The sequence below is a fragment of the Drosophila miranda genome, chromosome 3, assembly GCF_003369915.1.
Source record: "Drosophila miranda strain MSH22 chromosome 3, D.miranda_PacBio2.1, whole genome shotgun sequence".
In the NCBI taxonomy this organism is placed as follows: Eukaryota; Metazoa; Arthropoda; class Insecta; order Diptera; family Drosophilidae; genus Drosophila; species Drosophila miranda.
Genome location: NC_046676.1, coordinates 6,647,213 through 6,669,374, shown reverse-complemented (window position 1 = coordinate 6,669,374; position 22,162 = coordinate 6,647,213). Strand labels below are relative to the sequence as shown.

At 47.4% G+C, this 22,162-nt stretch overlaps 1 protein-coding gene across 5 annotated transcripts; it reads left to right on the top strand.

Moving 5' to 3' along the window:
* The first annotated feature begins 1,510 nt into the window (after window positions 1-1,510).
* On the top strand, window positions 1,511-22,141 carry LOC117185768. 5 transcript variants are annotated; one of them, XM_033391434.1, is made up of 8 exons: window positions 2,099-2,183; window positions 2,541-2,640; window positions 19,613-19,833; window positions 19,910-20,130; window positions 20,715-20,823; window positions 20,889-21,010; window positions 21,075-21,349; window positions 21,427-22,141. In XM_033391434.1, exons 2-8 carry the CDS (start codon window positions 2,559-2,561, stop codon window positions 21,672-21,674), a joined length of 1,278 nt encoding a protein of 425 aa, XP_033247325.1. In that variant the 5' UTR covers window positions 2,099-2,183; window positions 2,541-2,558; the 3' UTR covers window positions 21,675-22,141. The 5 variants fall into 5 exon arrangements, with proteins under 5 accessions (XP_033247329.1, XP_033247325.1, XP_033247327.1 ...); XM_033391436.1 differs by having other exon boundaries at window positions 2,119-2,375; XM_033391435.1 differs by having other exon boundaries at window positions 2,120-2,371.
* The last annotated feature ends 21 nt before the right edge of the window (window positions 22,142-22,162 follow it).

Sequence of the window (22,162 nt, the reverse complement as noted above, 5' to 3'; positions counted from 1 at the left end):
ATGTATGTATAATTTTTTAATATATTGGCAGTCTTCGGCCTGGAAAAGTTTGTACATTCCTACTGATTCGATTTATAACTGAAAGTTCTGAGATCATCAACTAAAATTCTTCCTTTATTATTTGTATGCCTGAGGTTTCACAATACGTTTGTTTTCTTCTACGTATTGTCAGATCTTTGTCGTCAAAATAATTAAGGCTTTCAGCAAAAACATCGGTAAATTCACAAAAAAGTAAAAATACATACATATGAATGTGAAGATTTATAACGACAACAAATTGTGGGCATGAATTTGTGCCAATATTGTATTTTTTAATTAATGTACATTTTTGTGCCTATCAATTTCAATGTCCCGTCTATAGATAATATCTGCAAAGTGATTTCGCACACTTGTGTTAGAATCAAAAGTGAAAGTGCTGTGATAAGCTGCAAATAATTTATGGGCAAAAATCAGTTGCAATATTTCTCTTTAATTAATATTGCACTTTTTCTTGTCTCTAAATTTTTTGCTTCGTCTAAAAATAGCACCAAAGTGTTTTTTCCCTTTTCTCTAACATTCCTTTTGTGAAGAATGAAATCCGTTATACGGAACAGCCGTGTAGCAGCGCACGGAGTCACCGGGTGGGAGCGAGATGGAGTTAGACAGAACAGTTACGAGATCGCATTTATTTTGTTCCTTTCATTCTCTCTTCGTGCTTTTGGAGCTTGTTTGCGTGCGGACTGGCGTTGCCAGATGTGTTGTTTAAAAGGGTGAGAGAAGAAGCCGTTGCTTAGTTTTTTTCCCCCTTTTATTCCTCATTCTTTAATGTATCTGAATTTTTTCCGGAGTTACCAGATGTGCGCATTAAGATGTGTGGAGATCTGATCCCTGGTTCTCTTTTCGTGAATTCTTGTTCATCTTTTATTTTGGCACGTTTTTTTAATCGCGTTAAACACTGTCATTAAGTAATTGAATTAACATGCATTCTTGCCATTAAATTTTAGCTAATTATTCCTCTCTAAATGTTGCAACAAAGTAATACTAGCAGGCCCTCCAAATGAAATAAGCAAATTTAATTAGTGCGCTTCGCTGGATGCATTTATTTGCACGTGATTTACCGTTGCCACCATTCCATGCATTATCTGCTGCCCCCACCACTTGCATCGCGGCGGAGAGCCTGTGGCCAGCCTGTTGTCTAATGATGGGATGGTCATTGGTTTGGAAAACTAACAAGAACAAGCAGCACCTCTTGAATAATGCACCAGCACGCGCGAAAGCCAACAAGTGTGAAATTGGGCTCGTACAACGCGGCGACGGGATGGTGGCCTAAAAGGTGTTGGTCCCAGCTGTGCGCCAGATGACCACCAAGGGAACGGTGCTCTGCACTAGCCCCTCCAAGGGAGGTGCCGTTGATGCACAGCAAGTACCGTAAGTTCCAGCGTTTATCCATGTGTTACATTTAACTGATTTGAACTGATTTGATATTTCCCAACCCCCTCTCCCCACAGGGCACTTGCTGACATCGGTGAGAATCTGCCATTCGTGCTGATAGCAAACACAATTACATAAATGTTTGTTTGGCCAACAATAGGCCGCTGCAGCAGCGAAAGAAACGGCAACCACAGCGACAAGATTGCATAATTGCTTGTAGCAAAAATGCTCCCACAATTTCTCATCTCCGTCATGAGACAAACGAGCCGGCTGATTGTTATCTCTCAATTCTGCCTGACAGAGACACACCGAGAGAGCAAAGCTTCGATCCAATCCTCTTACTCTCTTTGGCAAGCTGTTGCAGAGAAAAGCTCGGCTGGTAGAGATGCCCAGAAGTCACAGTTTGTCACAGTGAGTAAATAAAAAAAATTATTTATCCCGTCTACGTATTTATATTTCCTTTAAATGTGCTTGGAATCTGTTTGATTATACATATATGTGTTAAAAATATCATCTTGCCACTGTTCAATAGCTCTCTGTAGCGTCACGTGTGCTGCGACTACCAAAGTTTTGACTGGTTTACCAGTTAACCAACTTCCATGCAATGACGTGCACTGTAGGCACCGTACAGCGAATTTCTCTCTTTCGTGACTCTTTTTCACTCTTTGCTCGCTTGCTCGGGGCTGAAGCGGCTTCAACCGAGTTTGTTACCTGGCGACCAGCAAACGGCTTAGACGTGTTCGTTCTCCGTCCCGTGGTCTTCCACTTCGTATGTAAGGCCCCGTCCAGTCGTGTTGTGTGTGTTCGCGTTTCGTTTTTTTTTTGCCGTTGTCATTTGGTTTTTGATTTGTTGAGTATTGGACGGACTCTATTCGACCGCCACTTTGCTGCCTCTTGGGCATTCTCTTCTGGCTTTGTTTCATAATAATTTGCCGTCTGTGTGCCGCCAAGTGTTGTGTGTGTGAGTGAGTTGTGTGCTTGAGAAAACGACAAAAAGGCTGAAGAAGAATACAAATGAAATGTGGCCCACAGCCCCAGCCGCCGCTAGCTGTGGAGCAAGTGCCGTTTGTTCAAAATGCTGACAATAAATAATATGCCGTTTGTTGTCTTTCCGTTCTCTGACAAATTAGATTTGAAATTTTTGGGAAATGCCTCCTCAATGCTGCTCAATGACAATGTGGCGCACTCTGTGGCTGACGGCCCTGTGCTGCGGATTAGCCCAGGCCAAAGGTAAGCTACGCCGTAAATTAAGCTCTCAAGTGCAAGCTGAAAGCTTTGCAAGCTCTCCGCTCATGATGTCATTTTGTGCGCAATGAAACAGAAAACATTTTTATATTTTGGCCACACCGAAGCCGCGCTAAGGTGACCTCGTTTTCAGTCGAGTGGAGTACGTACATTTTGTGGCCATTTCAGCTGATGTCCGAATCTAACGATCGTCAAGTGTGGGGGCGGGTGCTGGCGATGGTCATTGCTGCGTCACAGCAGAGCTTTTTTCTTTGACGAAAGACTGAGGCAACGAACTTGGTGCTCAAGTGTGTGTGGCCCTGTCATGATTCACTCACCGACAACCAAAGCTGAGCTCTCTTCCTGCCTTATAAGCGGATGGGATTGGGATGGATGGCCATGCACGGCATATTCTCCGCATCGCATATGTATGCCCTGGCACATTAGTCATTAGCCGAGAACCTAGTACTGGCCCTGGTAGCCGTAGCCCTGCTGCCTTACAACTAAACAAACGAACCAACAAGCCAGCGAGCGCGGCAAAAAAACAAAAGAAACGGCAAGACACCTACACAAACACACTTGACGACGGGGGGAGGAGGTCTTGGGTGGGGGACCTGAAACATGACACGTTCAAACAAAACAAAAAAAAAAAACACCTACATCCAAGGCAACAAGATAATATGGAAGAGAGAATTATGAAAAAACGCGATAAATGAAAATAAAGCTATATAAAGGCTAAGGGCTCCACAAGGTGGAAACGATCGAGTATTGGCTGGGCCTTATTAAAAGGCATTCAGAAAGGAAAGGAGAATTAACGGCCCTCTGTTTGGCAAGTGCAAAAACATTACGCGAGAAAAATGAAGAAATAAAAGCGAAATAAAGCTGAATCAGGCGACACTCGACGCGACTCGACTCGGACGCCGACGTGTAGGCGAACTGGTCTCGGGAATTAAGATGCAGCCTAAAAATACATAAAACAGATACAATATATAATATATGTGTGTGTGTGTATCTCCATATCTGGTAGTACAAACACACATACCAACACACTGCACACTCGTGCAGTATCAAATCTATAGAAAAAGCTGAAGACGAGGCTATAATTTACGGGAGAACTCTGTTCGCTCTCCTCCGAAGCGAGACAAGAGCGGCACCAGCACTAGCAGCAGCAGCAGCCAGACGAAGCTGAAAGCCAAATTATATCTTTGCCAACTGTTGAATCGCGGCGCAAAGGAGGAGTGGGAGGCAACGTGGGCGTGTCTGACTAACTAAAGCGAAACTTTTGTTTGTCTGGGGGTCTCTTGCATTAGGAAAAGTAAAAGTCTCTGGTTTGTGCGATAGAAACTCTTCCGAGTGTTCGATAAAGGCCAGTAAAGTTCTTGCTCTGCCACTTGACTGCGGATTGGGATCGGATTGAGGAGCAGCGACTCTCGATGATGTCATTGCTGCTTGCGGTCGGCAGCGGCAGCCTCCACAGTCCAGTGCACACGATGATGGGGGGGATGATGACCTTCCCCTCCCCACCAGGCCGACGTCCGCCCCCTCCTGCAGCAAAACTGACAAATCATCGAACTGTGATTAACTCGTTTAATTGCCGGCTGAGCAGCGCGAACACGCGACCTTGTGGAGCCTCCTCGCTCTCCTCCTGAAGACCGCTGCCACATCAAGATCGTTTAATTTATGGCCAGAACGAATGTATGTATGACTGAAGAACTCGCCATATAGATATAATAAATTGTCGTCTATCGCAGAGGCTGTTGTAAATCTTCCCATCCGCCGATGTAGCTTCCACTGCCACCCTCTCTCCATTTAAATAACATGAAGAGGGACAACAGACCAGAGACAAGAGGCAAGAGGCAGAGATCGAGCATTGTCGCATTAAGACAAAACATTGACATTGCATTGTGATGGGATTGGCTGGGATGGGATCGAAGGAGGAGCAGTCGAGGGTGGCTTGCAACAACGTGGATGGAACAATAATGATCAGCGGATCTGTGACAGGCAACAGAGAGCTAGCCACAGGGGAGACTCTCCGCCCCAGCGGCCTAGAAGGACAACACAACAAACGAAATGCTCGTAATAAAGAAATTGCCAAAGTCTCGAGACCCAGAACCAGAACCAGAACCAGACCGAGACTCCAAGAGTCCAAGACACCACATCTATGTCGATGTCCATGTCCATGTCCAAGCTCCGGCACATTATGCCAGCGGGCTTAGGCTCAGAGTCAGAGTCAGAGTCGGAGCGTTGGGATGACCACAGCAGCGGCCAAGACGAAGAGACAAGACCAAGACGATGACCATGATGATGATGATGAAGCTGATGCCACACAAGGCAAATAAACCGCTTCGGCATCGGCTGGGGCTCTGGCTGTGGCTCTGGCTCTGGCCAAGAGAGACTTGACTTCGCTTTACATTTTTGCCTTATGTGTGCGAAAAATGCCAATTTTAGAGCAAGTCCAGCTCCCCAATGGCTATATCTCTATGTGTGTGTGTGTGTGTGGGTATGTGTCTGTGTGTGTGAAAAATTGCCCGTCTAGACAAGCGCAACAGGCCATAACAGCCCCAACAAAAACAACAACAAGCAACGAGAGGAACAAGAACAATCAAAGCCTTTTGCTAAGCTAATAAAATCGAGCCGCTGCTTCTTCGGTGCAGACTCGTGTCTGCTACATGGACGCTCCTGCCACATACCCTGCTCCTGTCCCTGTGTCCCCTCTTCCGCTGAACTCTTAACCCATTAATGGCACTCAATGTTGGAGTGCCTGACCCAGAGAAATGATGCGATGGGCGAACACGTTTGGGCCACATACGAGTACGAGTACGAGTATTTGATCGATGTGTGGGAATTTTTTTGGGCGAAGGAATGTCAATGTGTATGCACATGGGATCCTTTAGAAAATATCTCAGCCATGTGCCAACAACACCTGCAATGAAACGCCACTTGGAACGGTCTGGTCTGCAAATCCACAGAAATTGATCATTAACTGTGAGAGATTTGAGTCTTGGGTTAAGTTTGTGGTTTCTGCTGCTGAATTCGGTTTCTTCCTTAACCCATTAAAGGCATCTCAACCCAGAGAGAGAAAAAGAGAGAGAGAAGTATGCGGATCACGTTTGGATCTCATGTGTTGGAAATCTGCAAATGTCAATGGCAACGATTTATATTCTACTTCTACACGTTTACTCCACCATTTCCGCAAGGTCACCAAGGGGTTAAGGTCGCTTGCGGCTGCAACAATGCCAATAATGCCTGCTGCTCTCGCCCTTGCCCTTGAGGGGACTGAAGCCTGGCCCAGACCCTCTTCGCCTGGCTCTGCGCGGCAATGGGCAGATTAAAAGCTTGCGATTACAAAACGAGCAAATCGAATAGAGAGGCGGCTCGCTTAAAGGGCAAGGTCTGGACCGGCCACAGACCGCGACTCTGAAGACCAGCCGGAGGCAGGGGCTCAGCCCAAGTACTCGTACTCGTACTCCTACTTTGGGCCGCCCTTTGTTGGCCGCCCAGGCATTTGTCATCAAGTGCCTGGCCATCTTTTTGCTGGCCGGCACGGCAAGGCGCATCTTTTCTTTTATTGAATAATAATCCGATTGCCCTTTCGATCAGACAAAGACAACTTCACTAGCTGGGGCTGTGGCTGTGGCTTTGTTGGCTTTGTCTTCGATTTTGTGGCTTTAATTAGTTCAACTTTAGGCCCAGACACAGACACAGACGACTGTGGGACTGAGTAGCAGCCCAGAGCAGCCAGGGTAGGGATTTGGCAGCTCTGCCTCGATTGGCGTTTACCGTTATGCGCTGACCATTTTGGCAACAAGTTGGTAGTCCAAATCGGAGAGGTGGAGAGCGAGGGAGAGAGAGTAGAGGCGGCCTAACAGCCGAAAGGCTTTCAACTTTTCCTTTGGCCACTGTACAATCAATTCGCGCGTCCGTCCCAAGGCAATTTCAATCGGTGGCGACTCCAAAACACATGTGCGGCGTGTGGCGCGAATTGCGTAAGGAGGGGACCGGACCGGAGGAGGAGAAGGCAAGCAGTGGCTAACTGTATATGTACTCTCGACCACTAACGGGTTTGGCACGGCACCGGCTCGAACCAAGCCAAGCATAAGGCATGCGTATTACACAAGACTAATTGTATTAGGCCAAGATGTGGCAACAGTCGCAGCGGCAGCGGCAGCAACAACTGCAACTGCAACTTCTGCTAAATTTGCATGTTCTCCATGTGGACGGAGATGCTAGCCGAGAAGGCGAAACTGAATAATTTTATGGGAGCTCTATGTCAAATACCTGTGGAATGAACATGCCGAACATGATACCCAACGAGAGCTTCTTACTCAGTTTTGGAATACTTTTGAAAAAACAAATAAATAAAACATAATAATGAAACATTAAAGATCATAGAATGATTTAGGGAGAGTTTCAGAGGAATTTCTTTAAATCTTTCTTAATCTAATAGAAATTTGTTTTAACTTTAATTCATGAACAGAGGAGCACTACAATATATCTTCAGATGCCCGATTGAAAATTGTAATATAATCTTTATGGAGAGCACATTTCAATACAAAGCGCAAACTTGTGAACTATGCCACATAAAAAGTAGAATGAATTAATGAGATCTTTGATCGAGCTCCAATCTAGTCAAGATTCTTCAATCTGCAATCCACTTTCCATGCTTTTTGCATACCACGGATCCTCCACTCCACTCTCCACAACCATTAGTTTCCGCTCTCATTTCTCGCAGAAGAAAAATGTACTTAAAGAAATTGTCAAGCGTCGAGCGTCGATCGCCCAAAGGCACGGCGAGAACATATTTATGAGGCCTGATAAGACGACGGACTCGAAGCAGCAGAGATCTCGGGCCCGCGACTTGGTTTATGCGTGTGAAAGCGGCCCGAGGGGACAAGATGGAATCTAGAGCAAATATTATGTAAATTCGCGGCGGCAGTAGAAGGGGGGGAGGGAGTCGCCTGGGGTGGTGGTGCTGGTGGTAAAACCTGTAGCTAATCCTGGTGGGCGCTCGCGCGGAGAGCAACCTGCTTACCGTTAGAGTTAGAGCCAACTCTGTGTCCGCATCCGCGTCCGATTTGGAGTCGGAGTCAAAGTCCCCAAGCGGCTCGTTGGGTTTTTAATTACCGAATACGCGAATGAGAGATGCATTTGTGTGTTGCTGCGTGGAACGTTTCAAAAGCAGCCGACAGTACGAGTTGAAGCTAACGGAGCAGCAGAGCCAGTGCCAGAACAGGATCAACTCCACATGGAAATTAATAAGGCGTAGACGAAAGCGTGGAGAATGAAGGCATAGAAGATGCGTAAGACGCCACCGGCCGGCCCGGCCTCAGGCTGGCAAGAAATATGCCTGCCACAATTGCATAATTTATGCGAAATTTATTTAATCTATTAGACGCTCTGACCCGCAACGGCGGGGAGTGTTCTGCCGCACCCCCCTCGCCGCCCTCCAGCCGCTACCTCTGCTCATGATAAATTGCATGTCTAACTGCATGTGGCAAATTTATCATATTTATTTGTTGTCCTGTCCCACTCGAGGCATGGCATGGGGCTGTTTCTGTTGCTTTTGTGTGAATCGATTGATCGCCTAAGAGGCCCCACAGTGCGAGTATTAGGTAATCTTTGGAATGAAAGAAAGCTTTGTTTCTTTGTTCAAAAGTTATGACATACTCTGGCAGCGAAATAACTTTTGGCACTATAGAAGCTATAGACTCTCTACACCCAGTGAATAAAAACCATGAAATTCACTTAAAACAAATAGTTTTACTACAAATAGATTATTTTTTTTGTTTATTACACTTACACTTATTTTTATTTTATTTTTACATTTATTTAAGTGCAGATATCATTCTTAAGACAGTCCGTACCAAATGTTTGGTACAGTTCCGATTATAGGCAGGATGAATCTGCAAAGGGTATGAAAAGCTTCGATCTGCGGCTACTGCTTTTCTTCAGATTTTCTTTTCAGTTTAATTCATTTGTGTGCCGATGAATAGATTTCGGCTCATTTCTTTTTGACGGAGTCACTGACCGTTTCTTTCTTTTAAATGCAGAGCTGTTTTGGATTTCCAAAGAAGCAAGTGCGTGGCGTGTGTGGATCATGGCCTTAAGATGGATATTCCCAGCACAATTTGCACACGCTCACGCACACGCACGCCCCAGAGTCAATGACATTGCAAAAACAAAAGCAAACAAGAGCTTTAGACGAGAGAGCGCAGTGGGAGAGAGAGAGCTGAGCTTATCGTGTCTGTGCTGTGTGTGCTTTGACTTTTAATGACAATAATAACAAATGCTATTAAAAAGAGAGGGAGAGCAAGAGACGAAGGGGAAGGAGAAGAGACTCTCCCTCGAGTGTCATGTGTTGGGGCTGTTTATTCTGCCAGTCTTTTCGTTTGCTCTGATTAAAAATAGTGTTGACGTTTAATTATCCCAGTTTCCATTTTTAATAGCCTCGATGCGCATCAAGGCGTGGAGGAGCAGCGTTTCAGGGCGATAAAATCAACGAAAAATGGCTGTTAATTAATTTATTGCAATTCGAAGCCTGAGCAGCCCCGAGAATCAGCACAGATCGAAATGAACTGGATTTTTTGAGTTGTCTAACTAACGAGCAGGGAGCACAGAGAGCAGAGAGCCAGTTCGTGTCCCGACTCTTTTGATTTGCTCCTCCCTCATGTTGCACTGCCCGCAGCTGCTTATCAAAGAGAGCAGCGGCGAGGGAGCAGCACGTGAATGCGTTTCAAGTCCAAATTACACAGAGAAAAGGGGGGGAGGAGGAGCATGAGAGCGAGGAGGAGAAGAACATAGGAGGAGGAGAAGGAGTGGCTGCCTTGGTAATTGAAAAGAAATGCCCAGAGATGCATATCCAAAAAGAGAGGAGAATAAAGCTCAGGCATCCCACCAGGAAGCAGCTCGGGAGAAGGCAGTTAGCCGGCGGTCAAATCAAGCAATTTTCGACTCCCTCCCCCTCTATGAGATCCAGGGGGAATCCAGGAAGCAAGCGATTCTGCATTCCATTCTTGGAATGGTTTCGCTTTTCTTCAAGGGCAAATTGGATGCGGATTGCATTGGATTGCGCCAGCAGAGTAGATGATGACGCATAATGCACTCTTGCGGTTACACCACGCAACGGGGTTGAAGATTAGCCTCCAATTAACTACGTAATAGTCAAGGCATTTCCCCAGAACTGGATGCCAGAACTTTGAAACTCAACTGTGGGAAAACAATGGAAAAAAGGCCCCACTTTTCCAGAGCATATGCGACAAGTTTTGCTCGGAGGTTGCTCCCCGTAATGTTAGTGTTTCTTTTTTTTTTTATTACAATTGCATCGTATAATTTTCCAAACCAGTTGTGTTTGCTTAAATTACTCCAAATGAAGGTACAAATACCTCTTTACCATAATTGATAATAATTTACGTTGTCTTATCATTTGGGACAGTTTTTAGCTCACTTTCTAACCGAACTGCAAGTCATGCTGGAGATTAAATTTTAATTTACGGAACCCTCTAAAAACATTGGTCTTCTTCGGAGATTTTGGTGGACAATAAAATGCAGTTCCCTCGCATTTGGTGATGCTTCTCATAGATTTTCCCTTATCTTGTAGCAAAGTGTTGCTATTTCTGTAGAATTTCAATTAAAATGTCGCCCAGACTCCTCGCTCTCTGTCTATTTCTGTGTTGCGGCAATTAAAAGCGCCGCAGACAAACGAAAAATGGAGAAGAGCTAGAGAGAAGAGATAGATAAATAAAAGGAGAAGAAAATGCTGTTAATAATGCCGCTTGGCATGTCCAAAACGGTTATTAACGTGGCCAGATGGCCAGGCATGCGATACACGACCGACCACAAATACATACGAGTGGAGTACTCGTACTCCACGGCCCGTCGCCGCCTTTCAACAAGTTTGTGCCCGGACAAGCGATGACCGTGCCGAGATGCAAGTTAACCCCCTGTCCCCGTCTCCGTCCACTGGTCCAAGCCATGGCCATAAACTACGCACTTATCAAGATGCGTAGAAAGGAATGCCTACCCAAAAACCCAGTTGGACAATTATAAATCAAGCTGCAACAGTCGCCGCTCTTCCCTTTGGTGCACGGTGCACGGTGCACTGGTGCACGCAATCCGCATCGCAATCCCCGGACACACTGCAAAATAATAATGTCAATTGCAGGTGTGGGCCAGAACACGACACTCGCGTGGCTCCCCCTCTCGCTCTCTCGCTCTCTCTGTCTGTGGCTAATGCCCAATGCCCAAATGTGGCCAAGACAACGCCCACGGGTAACGTACGTTTTTGGGCATTACGGCTCTCGGGTACGGGTACGGGCACTGGCTCGCTAATTCAATGCAAAATAAAATATTACCGCTTTCAAATGGCAAGGCATTCCCCCCTCCTCCTCCCTGGCTCCCCCAAGAGTCTCCACTCGCTAGCCAGGGCTTCGATGCAATAAATTTCCCAGTTGTTGTAATTTTGGCTGGCGGTCACTTGGTCAGTTGGTTGCAGGCCAAAGCTTCACAGCAGGCCATGTCCCATATACGAATACTAGTACTTGTACGCTGTGCGCAATAGACAACCCACAGCAGCGGTCAAAATATTAGGAGCGCTTCCTTTAGCGAAAAATCCTACGGCGCCGTGTGACACTGAAACCCCTCTGGAGTACACATATAAAATATTTCATTGGCAGCATTTACTATTGCCTTGACCGCAGCTGTACGAGTGCCACGACGAGTACGAGCATGGGATGTGATGAGAGTGTGTTTGTGTCTATACAACATTTCCATTCTTCTCCGGTTCCTTCTCCGTACGGACGGGACACCTTTGGCGGTTCCGAGAGGCGCTTCAGTTGATTAGCCTAACCCCCGGAGAGATTTATGGGCTGACCCTATCGATAATTGTGAGAGGAGAGTCGACTGGCAGTGGGATTTGCGGCCACAATTAGCAATTGGGTTAAGGGTTCAAAAGGTGTTTGTTCGCCTTGGTCTTTGGTAAAGCCTTCCCCTTTGGTAAAGCGCCCCGCCCCCAATGATCATTTGATTAATGACCGATGCTGGAAATTCAACCAAACATTTTTGTGTGTCATGGGCCCAAAGGAAATGTGTCAGATTCGAATCAAAGAGAAGCCATTTGATAAATGAGATTCGCGGCATTCGAGCCACGGCATGGAGGCAATGAAATTCTCATTTGTGGCCAACACAACAACAGCAACTTTTATGGCCAATTAAGCGTAAAAAGGCATCGAGTCGGGCCATGGCAAGAACACAGCAACGGCCGGCCGCTGTCGTTTGGTCGTTATATAAAAAGAAAACGCAATTATATGCCGCCACATCGAGCGTAGAGAGCTTCTTCCAGCGAATACTGCCTTAATATGGTAAAAAAAACTGTAGGAGAAGAACCGACAGCCGCAAGAACAACACTTTCTCGTGCTGCCAATTGAATTAATTCCTATGATTAGAGTTCGTCCTAAGTATTTTCTTATTAATTTGTCTTCGGTGTACAGTTAGGCATGTGTGGAGCGGAGCCTCTCACAGCTCCTCCATACTCCATACTCTGTACTCCATACTCTGTACTCCTCTCGCGGTTACTGTAAACGCATTCCCGTCCGAGGCAAATGGCTCAATAGGGCCAGAACAATGCACAATTCGCTTTCACTCGAAACTTCTTAGCGGTAAATGCTGCGGCTTCTGCTCTTCTCATTACGATCCATACTCTTGCCGAGGGCATCATGCTATTAAGGAGAAGTTTGCACCGTGGAGAAGGAGAGCCCTAAAGAAATAAGGGCTTTGCAATTAAGTTTTAACTGATGTTTTTATAAAAAGTTACTGAAACAATCGAACTAAAAAATTTTCTTTTATATATTTACCTAAAATATCATTAAATCTTAAAGTGCTTCTGTTTTTCTCCGCTTAAAATCTATGAAATAAAAATTGGATGGTTTCGTTTTACTTAAAGAAGTGGAAATATATGTAAAATTTACAAAATTAAGATCCCTAAGATATCAGTGATGGATTTATTCCATAGTGCTGGTGAGCGCACATGATCAGTGATTTTGATGCATAAACTCATCCATTCGATTTTCAATAATACACTCCATATATCGAAGGCTGATATATCGATAAGAATATATGATGGATGAAATCTTTCAGTGATCCACTGATCCATCAAGTTCAGCTGGGGAATGCGCTCAATGTTTTTTACATCCCAAGACGAATGTCTATTCATTCGATTCATGGACATTCGCATCGTTCTACATATAATAGAAGCACTCAACCTGCAAGGGTGTTGCAAGCTTCGGTCTCCATAAGTTAGACTTATTTCCGTGTTTCTGCCTTGTTCTCTCCTCAAGCAATTTGGCCGGGCCAACAAGAAGGCCGCGGGAGAGCCAGCGTGCCAGCTAAAAAGCGGAAACCAACAATTTAGCAAGTGCTGAAACGCCGCCGTGCTGAAAAATGTGTAAATAAGCGAATGAGTGAGTGACTGAGCGACTGGGAGCGACTGAATGAAGGCGAATGAGTGAATGAACAATGGACGTGACGTAGAAATTGCGACAAATTGTCAAGGGTGAAGAAAGGGAACCAGGGCCAGGGAGGGGGGCCTCAAAACACGAGTAGGTTTACAGTTACGCCACGCAAAGAGATGTCAGCAAGTCGGTCTAACAAGGCCGAAATAATTCATGCCCAAAGAACGTACTTGGATGGCGCAACAAGATGCTGGGAGAAGAGTTGAGATCTAGTATATCTGCAGCTACTTAATCCAGTTAATCCCCATCGGATATGCTGCTGAAATCAGAATAAACCAGACGAAACTCTCTATGACATTATGGAAACTGTGGACCAAGATGCTCTCTTTCGAGGACCATCCGTAGAACGTAAGACGTTCGCTGTCCCTTTCTAGCGCTTGTCTCTCTGAGAGCCAAGAGAGTGCTGATGGTCCTCACCACAGCGGACGACGTCACCTTATTATTAAATTCATCTTGGTATCGTCTAGTATCGACCCCCCATTTGTTCACTCTGATGGCTGCTTCTCTGCTGTCTTGACAATTAATAAATGTTGCTCATCTTCCGCCGTTCCACTCCCCCGAAAAGAGGAGAAGGAGTGCAGCAACATGAAAAGAAACAGCTACAGTCAGGTGGCAGTCCCAGCCTAGTCATGCCTCATGCCTCATGCACCAGCAAGCCGGGCCACATGAGGTGGCAGCTCGGAGCAGCTTTTTGTGCATGCAACATTTACATTTACATCTGTTGACGCCGCTTGAGCATTAAGCTTAACCGTCTGCAGTCGCAGTCGCAGTCGCACTTGCAGCCGCAGCTCTGAGTCAAAGTCAAAGTCATGGACATTCGTATGAGTTGGCGAGAGGCATGCCACACAGTTGTGTTGCATCCGTTCTTTTGGCCAGGTTTACTGTTCATCAGCCGACGTTTCCCTCTCCTGCGCGCACTTCGGCCGGCACTCATGTGTCCAAACTGTTGTGTAATTTAATTAGCCAGCTGCGCATAATGTTCACGCCGGGCAAAGTTACCTCTTGGCCTTGCCTTGCCTTGCCGCGGATTTACCGTTCCCCAGCTGCTGACGAGAGTCATGGACGGACAGACGGGATAGCGGGAGGAGCTGTGTGTTTGCATCTCATGTTTTAAATATGGCCAAATGGGATGGCAGGTCTCCAGCTCTCCAGCAAAGCAAGTTGGGTTTTCGGTTCGCCCAATTGATCATGCGTCTAATTTAAGCCGCATCCCCTGCGGGGGGTACTGGGACCAGGAAAAACGGTATCTGCAATCTGGTTTCCAAGTGCTGCTTCCTGAAATTTGGGCGTCTTAAAGGATAGATCCGCAAGATCGTGGTGTTGAGGCCCAAAAGAGATCTAAGATTGAGATGATCTACTCCTAAAATGATTCCCGTCTTCCAGTCTGTGGAACTGTCTCAGAGAGATCGTTCTCGACTGCTTTTCCCCAGTTTGGAGGAGCAGAGCAGAGGCAGGCTGATGGGTAAATGCCACAATTTATTGGCTCAGTATTTGGCCTTAATGCAGTGTTATTGATTGGCCGCCAGGCGTAGCACATAATTTCCGGCTACTGCATTCACCGGGTGTTGAGTTGATGACTCCAACTCTCGGCTGGAGCAGTGGCTCTGGCATGGCCATGGAGCAGGGCATTCACATCGGCAACATGAGGATGGATGGTGCTCGCTCTTGGCCAAAGACTGCTGACGCAATCAGCTGACGGAATCAGAATTCTATAAATGGCAGCTAGAAATTGCGTCATTTGAAACAATTAACAAACAAAAAGTTGTTTGCCGATAATGATGCGAGACACACCAAGACGAGAGTAGACGAAGCGACAGAACGAATGGCAATTTGCGCTGCCAGCACATACAATTGACAGCCACTGTGTACAGTGTACTGAAGACACTGAAGACAGAAGCGGCACGAAGATAGCGCCGCCGCAGATCCGTTGAGGATGGGGCCTGGGCCTGGGCAGGAGTGGCTATGGATCTCTAATATCCCAACTAAATGCTTTACAATTATCACATTTGTAGCCAGTTTGCGGTCCGTCGAGGCGGGGGGCTAAACGGGTTTGGAACTCCATTGGAACTCTCTTTCTCTTTGATGGATTTACGCGGCAACATTGACACATTGACACTGCTTAGCATATTGGCGGAGGAAGAGTGGAGCCATTACCCATTGGGACGAGGCAACACCCACTGCGACTCCGACTGGCGCTGACCTCCACCTCCTGCGCAGCCGTGCGGCAGTGCCATTCCCATCTGTTGAGCAGTTGAGGTTTTCTAATTTATTTTGTATGCATGCCCGTTAAGTGTAATTGGTCATTGAAAAGGATGATGGGGCTGGCTGGCAGTGGGGAACGGTGGAGCGGTGGGGTCTAGAAAATTACCAGTATTTCCTGTGCCCCGGCCCCCAAGATTGATGATAATCGTGCGTCGTGTGTGTCAAGTTAGTGGCCCAAGCAATGGCAATGGCAATGGCAATGGCAATGGCAATCCCAGGCCTGGTCAGGCAATTTCACTCATTTATAGGAGATGGAGGAGAGCCGCAGGCACTCGCACAGAGGAGAGGTTATTTGCTATCAGTCGATGGCTTGTCATAAATGTGAAAGTCACAAATGGATTGAACCGAGCTCCTCTGCAGACCCCTCCCCCCTATCGTAGCGCCCCCTCCTGAGTGAGGATCTGTCTCCCCGTTTACCGTTTAGTGGCCAGAGTGGATGGACACAGACGCCTCTGGGCCTAACACTTCCCAGCTGTTGGACCACAGAGAATCCCGAAAATACGAGTAGTTTGCTGATCGCCCAGATCTCTGCCTAGTTGGTGCCTACCCAGTGCCACCAGCAGCAGCAGCAGCAGCCAGAAACGTGACTGGAATCCCACACAGACGGAGACGGAGACGGATACGGAGACCGGGAGACATTGAGTCAGACAATTGCATAATCTGGCCATGGCCATGGCCACGGCAATTGCCATTGCAATTGCAATAGCAGTTGCACTTGCAGTCCCAGACACAACATGGAGATGCATTTGGAGTTGCCACAAACTAACACACACACACACACACACACAATCATGAAACAATTGTTGCCACATTGCTTTTGGCTCCAAGGGTACATCAAGAGAAACTACACGAAAACTATTCAAAATTTACTTTTATAAATACCCATTTGTTCCATGAAATAATGTGGAAACGACCCGATACTCAAAGAGTTTAGGGGTGTATTCGATTTTGGGTGGCATCGGATGTCTGTAAAACCCAGAAGGAAGCTTTTCCGATCAGCGTCAAAACCCAAGACCCTCCGTTCCGATGAGCACCTAGATCTCAGAGACTATAAAAGCTAGAGCAAGCAAATTTTGTATCAAGACTCCTGTGATATCACACTGTAACAAGTGTAGCCCCACAACGCGCGAATATCTGTGGCATCCAGAATTTGGAAGGTACGAGAAAACCGAATAGAGAATGATCATAGCTAGCAGATTAACTAATCTGGAGCAGATCGAATCATTATTGTAGCCAGAACTAATGAACTCATTCCCTCCTTCACACACACACTTCCTCGTGCAGTGTGCGCGCTCTGGCGGAGGAGAGTGAGATAGCAACACACATGCTAACTGAGTTTCGGGTATAAATGTAGAGCCCCGGCCCGTGCCGCGTAGACTGATTGGCAAAATAAACCGTTTGCTCGATGGCCTTTCATTTACATGGAATTTAAACCTTGAAACGTTTTTGGTAGCTGATATCTCGAAACATTTATTCAGTTTAGAGCTCTGTTGCTTCTGCAGACAGACGTACAATTTCTCTCAGTGCAGACCAGCTGAGCAAATAGGTGGAGGTGGGGGCTGAGTGAAGTCTTCCCGAGTACCGAGATGTCTTTCCCACCTTTCACGACTACTCTTCTTCCACCCAGCAACAGAGACAGCGAACGAGATAGAGATAGACAGAGAGAGAGAGAGAGACACACACAGATAGATAGAAAGAGAGGGAAGCTGGCGATGACTGAGGCAACAAAACGATGCCATTTGCATGGCAATGATTTGGTTATTTTGGCCCAAGGTGAAGCTTCCCTTCCTCTCCGCCCCACCACCAACCAGTAGGCTTGACTTGTTGCGGCTTGGCGTGGCTTGTAAACGGTGTTGCACGTTGCAATTGTCGGTTGTTGTTGTTGCTGTTGTTGCGGTTGCAGCAACTGTTGTCTTATTGATTTGTGCATTCATTTGATTGTGCGCGCGCATTTGTTGCCAAATTGTTTGAAGGAGAGCCGTGGAACAGTGGAACATTGTCGTGGCTGCTGATTGTGATATGAAGGTGGAGGTGGAGGAGCATGCGGAGGCGACTCCTGGGGGACGTCGCTGGTTGATGGCCCACCGAATTGCTGCTGTCTCTGGCGCGATATTTCATTGCCTCTACTCCGAGGTTCTTTTCCGCGGAATTTCGCTACGGGTCATTTTGGCTGTAATGCAATTTCTTTTAAATTTATTGGTAATGGAAATTTATGCCTGGCTGCAACGGTTGCGGTACAACTCATGCTGCTTACATGATCGTTGGGGCAGAGACACAGACACAGACACAGACAGAGGCTTGTTCATGCATGTGGCACGTTTTGCTGATTTGTCATGTTCACAGGTTAAATGCTAATGCCCCAATCTGACTTCGATCCGAGCGGCCCACCGCCCACTCCAGCCCACGCCACTCTCAATCTGATTCCAAGAGATTGCCCTCCCCTCCCCCCGACCAAATGTGGGTTAAGTTGTTCTGTCTTCTCCAGCCTTTTAGGGCTCTCGTTCTCACGAACTGACTCCGCTTGGCCCATAAAAATGGTGTCAAATAAATTGTAATCAGCGGCGGGCAATAAAAATTCAATCAATAAAAGAACATGCAGAACATCTAAGCAGCAAAGGGCCCGCGCATCAGCTCGAAATTCAATTATTTCTCACCCAAGTCGGTCGCCCACGGCCACGGCCACGGCCACGGCCACGGACACCATTTGGCGGCAACAGCTTCATTCGGCCTGGTCCGGCATCCCAGTCTAGTCATCGTTTCGTGGGCGTCCCTCTCAGATGCCCCGTAGACACCGACAGCGAGAGGGTATATTGGTTCTGGGGCAGTTCATGAAGCGTCTACAGAAGCGTGTTCCTCCTTCTTTGCGGGCCCGACACTCAATTACTGGAGAGTGGGGAAACCCTCCTTCATCCTCTCAGTGTTCACTGGCTTTGAACGGCCTGTTTCCATGTCTCTATCTAATTTGGGGGTTCCTCAACGCCCCATCTCCATCTCCGGCATCCTTAATGCACTTTTAATGCCCTGCCCTCGCATTTGTATTTGTTTTATTGGTAAGCAGGAGCAGGTCGGTTTCCTGCATTTGAGTTCTTGGCGGAAGTCATGCCTCGCTTTGTGGCTATGTCTCTTCATTTTCGTTTCTCTAGGCGCCGCTTGCTTGCATTACGCCCACCTTGAGGCAACTGCTCCGATTACACAAAGGCCCCAGACCCCTTCCGTTCTGGTAGAACTGGCGGCGCCACAGCGACAGCCCCTGCAATTGCAATTTTTAATTACCTGGGCCCTGGCGCTTTTCCGCGTTTATTTTCCCGATCTCATTGCTCCCAGCGGACTTCACTCTTTTGTTGGCTAATTAAAAACGAATTATCGCATGTCCATGACTCAGACAGAGAGAGAGAGAGGCTGCTGCTGGTTTATGCGATGCGAAATTCCGATCCGCCACTAAAATTGTGAAATTGTTAGATTTGTTGGGCCATTAGTACCCAGATTAAGTAGTTAGAGTCAATTATTTAAATTAGTTTTGCCGTCTGCAAAGATCTGCAGTGGTCTGCCCTCCTGCACCGAGATCCGTTCCAGATCCTTGCCGGCTAATGGCCTCGTCGGCAGAAAGAGAAAGAGAGAGAGAGAGAGAGAGAGAGCATTTAAGCCGATAATTCTGTGGCATCCTACACATGTTCGACGGTAATAAGATTTTGATTGCCGGCCATGGACCGGATCGGCCTGGCTGGTGCTCGGCCTGAAAATTATGCCACATCGAGAGGCCGAAGCGCACCAAACTAAACCAAAGCAGTGTGTGAGTGTGTCTGGGGCCTAATGCCACGTTTTTGCTTTCCACCAGCCTCGAAAGCAGCCCTGCGGGTCCATTAAGCCGACTCAAAGAAGAGAGAAAAAAAAAACAGCCCGACAAGGGGCGCAAAAAAACAAAAGACTTTAGCCACAAACTCGCTCCAATAGCAGCACATGGCAATTATGTTTGGCAATTGTTTAGTGTTAGTGGTGCTTGGGTCCATCTCGTCAACGTCCATCCGTCCGTCCATCTGGATGATGATGATGACGGCGATGGCGATGGCGATGGAGAGGGCGTGGCCCGACTCGGGATCGGGTCTAGTCCAGTTCTGGCCGTGGACGACATGCTAGCCCACTTTTTAATATACGAAGAATGCGAATGCGAATACGAGCAACAATTTAGATTTTTCCATTTTCGCTGCTTTCAGGCTCCCACAAGGTACACTGCTCGGAGGATCAGATGAGGGTGGACATTGGCCTGCCGGCCGCTGAGAAGGACCAGAGCGCACCACAGATCTACCTAGAGGGTCTCAAGGGCTATCCGGATGAGCGCTGCCAACCGCAAATCGACGGCTCCCTGGCCGTCTTCCGGCTCTCGCTGAGCGACTTTTACGAGTGCGGAGTCACGCGCATGGTCAACCAGTTAACGGTGCGTCCCGGCCATAGATACATAGATAATTACGTATCCGTAACTCAATTCCACTCCCGTCTCTTCCTGTCTGTAGGGCAAGAAAGTGTACTATCATAAAATCATCATCGAATCGGCCAGCAGCAAGGAGATCGTCAGCGTTAAATGCATCACCACCACGAGCGGTCCCGTCTATAATGTCATGATGAATGCCACCACCACAACCACCAGCACCAGCACCAGCACCAGCTCCAGCTCCAACTCTGGTCGTGGCCTGGTCAAGCGCGATGTGCTGCCGGCGGGTTTCCAGGAACCAGAGTGAGTTTTTGGGCGCCCGCTTTTGCTCCAGCTTCCGCTGCCGCTGCCGCTACCACTGCCACTGCCACTGCTGTCTTCTTTGCAATTTAATTGCCCATAAAAAATAGCATCTATGCATATTTTTATGAGCAATCTATGCAAAAGTTTATGGCATATTAAATGCCCCATTTCAGCCCAGAGACTAGGATGGGTCCAACCCAAAGGGCCATAAATCAAACATATCCCAGGTCTCCCCGCCACCCCCCACCTTCCACTCCCAGTCTCCCTGTCTCCCTGTCTACCGGTACACCGGAGAGTTGCCATTACCAGGAGGTAATTAGCCGCCAAATCGATGCCGGCGGCTTCACATGCGTTAATACCTCCACAGTCAATTTAATTGCGGGGCGTGTCCAGGTCTCTGTCTCTGTCTCTGAGCCAGCCTCTCCTCCCATTGGAGGATCCGATCCAATACAATGTTTGTTTTTCATTGCCCGGCGTTGATTTACAACCACCTTTCGTCCCCCGTTCCCCCGTGGCTGGGCATAGTCGGCACCAGCTCAATCTCAATCAAGAGAACTGAACCAGTTCATTCAACTGTTTTGCAGGGATCTGGAGATCACCACGTCGCTGACCAAACGCGCCCCGGAGCCGCGTCTCTCCATTGGCGTTAGCCAGGATGGCCAGAAGTTTACCAGGGATTTGACAGTCAAGTCGGTAAGTTGTAGAGAAACACTGTAGAAAATGATTTCAAATAGATTTAATGCGAATACCATTCGAAGGGAACTCCTTTGACCATGGAAATCAACCTGGACGAGGATTCGGCTCCTGTTTATGGCTTGGGTGTGAACTATCTGGATGTTACGGACACGCACACCTCCTCGGAAACATTGATCTTCAAAGGGTAAGAGTGTGGGTCCCGGACAATGCCTGACTCCGTCCATAACCCTTTTCTCTTTTGCCCCCAGCTGCACGGTGGATCCGTATCTGTTCGAGAACTTCAACACGATCGACGGCGATATTTTGAGTGCTAAATTCAAGGCCTTCAAGTTTCCCGACTCCTCGTACGTGCAGTTCCGAGCCACGGTGAACGTGTGCCTGGACAAGTGCTTGGGCACGCAGTGCTCCAACAACCAGGTGGGCTTCGGAAGACGCAAGCGGGAGATCAGCTCCGCGAATAAGGTCTATGAGATTTCACTGGCCATGTTCCTGCAGGTCAACGACATTGAGGGGGTCAACAAGAGTAAGTTTGTGAGATTGCCTTTCCACTGGGAAAAACCCCTGCTAACAGTCTCTTGTTCTCCGTGCTCTCCCCCACAGATGAGGTCCTGCAGCTGGAGGAGAAACTGCGGGAGTTGAAGCTGGCCAATCAGCGCCTGGCCCGCAACAGTCGCGGGAACTTTGTTGGCAGCTCTGTGGAGCAGACGCCTGCCAGTGCCGTGCCCGCCTTTGTGGTGGACGAGCGAGAGCTAGGACATCTCAGTTCGGGTTCGGCTTCGGATACGGCCGGTCTGTCCTTGGCCTGTGTTTGGACGCTCCTCTGTGCTCTGAGTTGGCGGCTGATGTAGAAAACATTGGCACACACAGGGACGGAACGGAACGGGACCGGACAGGGCGAGTTGTAAATCTCACAAGTGGTAGGGCGAGCGGAAGAGTGAGGAATGTTAATCAGGTTGGAATGAAATTGCGTGCAGTGGCAATGAAGGAAAGAAGGAATATTAATGTACTACCTACTACTAATATACACCTATACTTTGTGTAACTGCCATTTACAAAACGTAATTAACTTTAAATGAATGCGGTAACTTAAGTTTTCAACGACTTGTGGCAGGCAGCAGACATTGCGACAGACAGACAGACAACAGTGATTCTTATAAAAATACACACACACTTACATATAAATATACATACACATATACAGATTTGGAAAACTTGTACTCGGTCTAACTCATAAGCACCTACTAGTCTCCTAAGTGTAACTGTTAAGCTAATTTAAATAACGACTAATTGATTAAACGAAACTCTGATCTAACAATGTCTTTGTATGGTTTGGTTG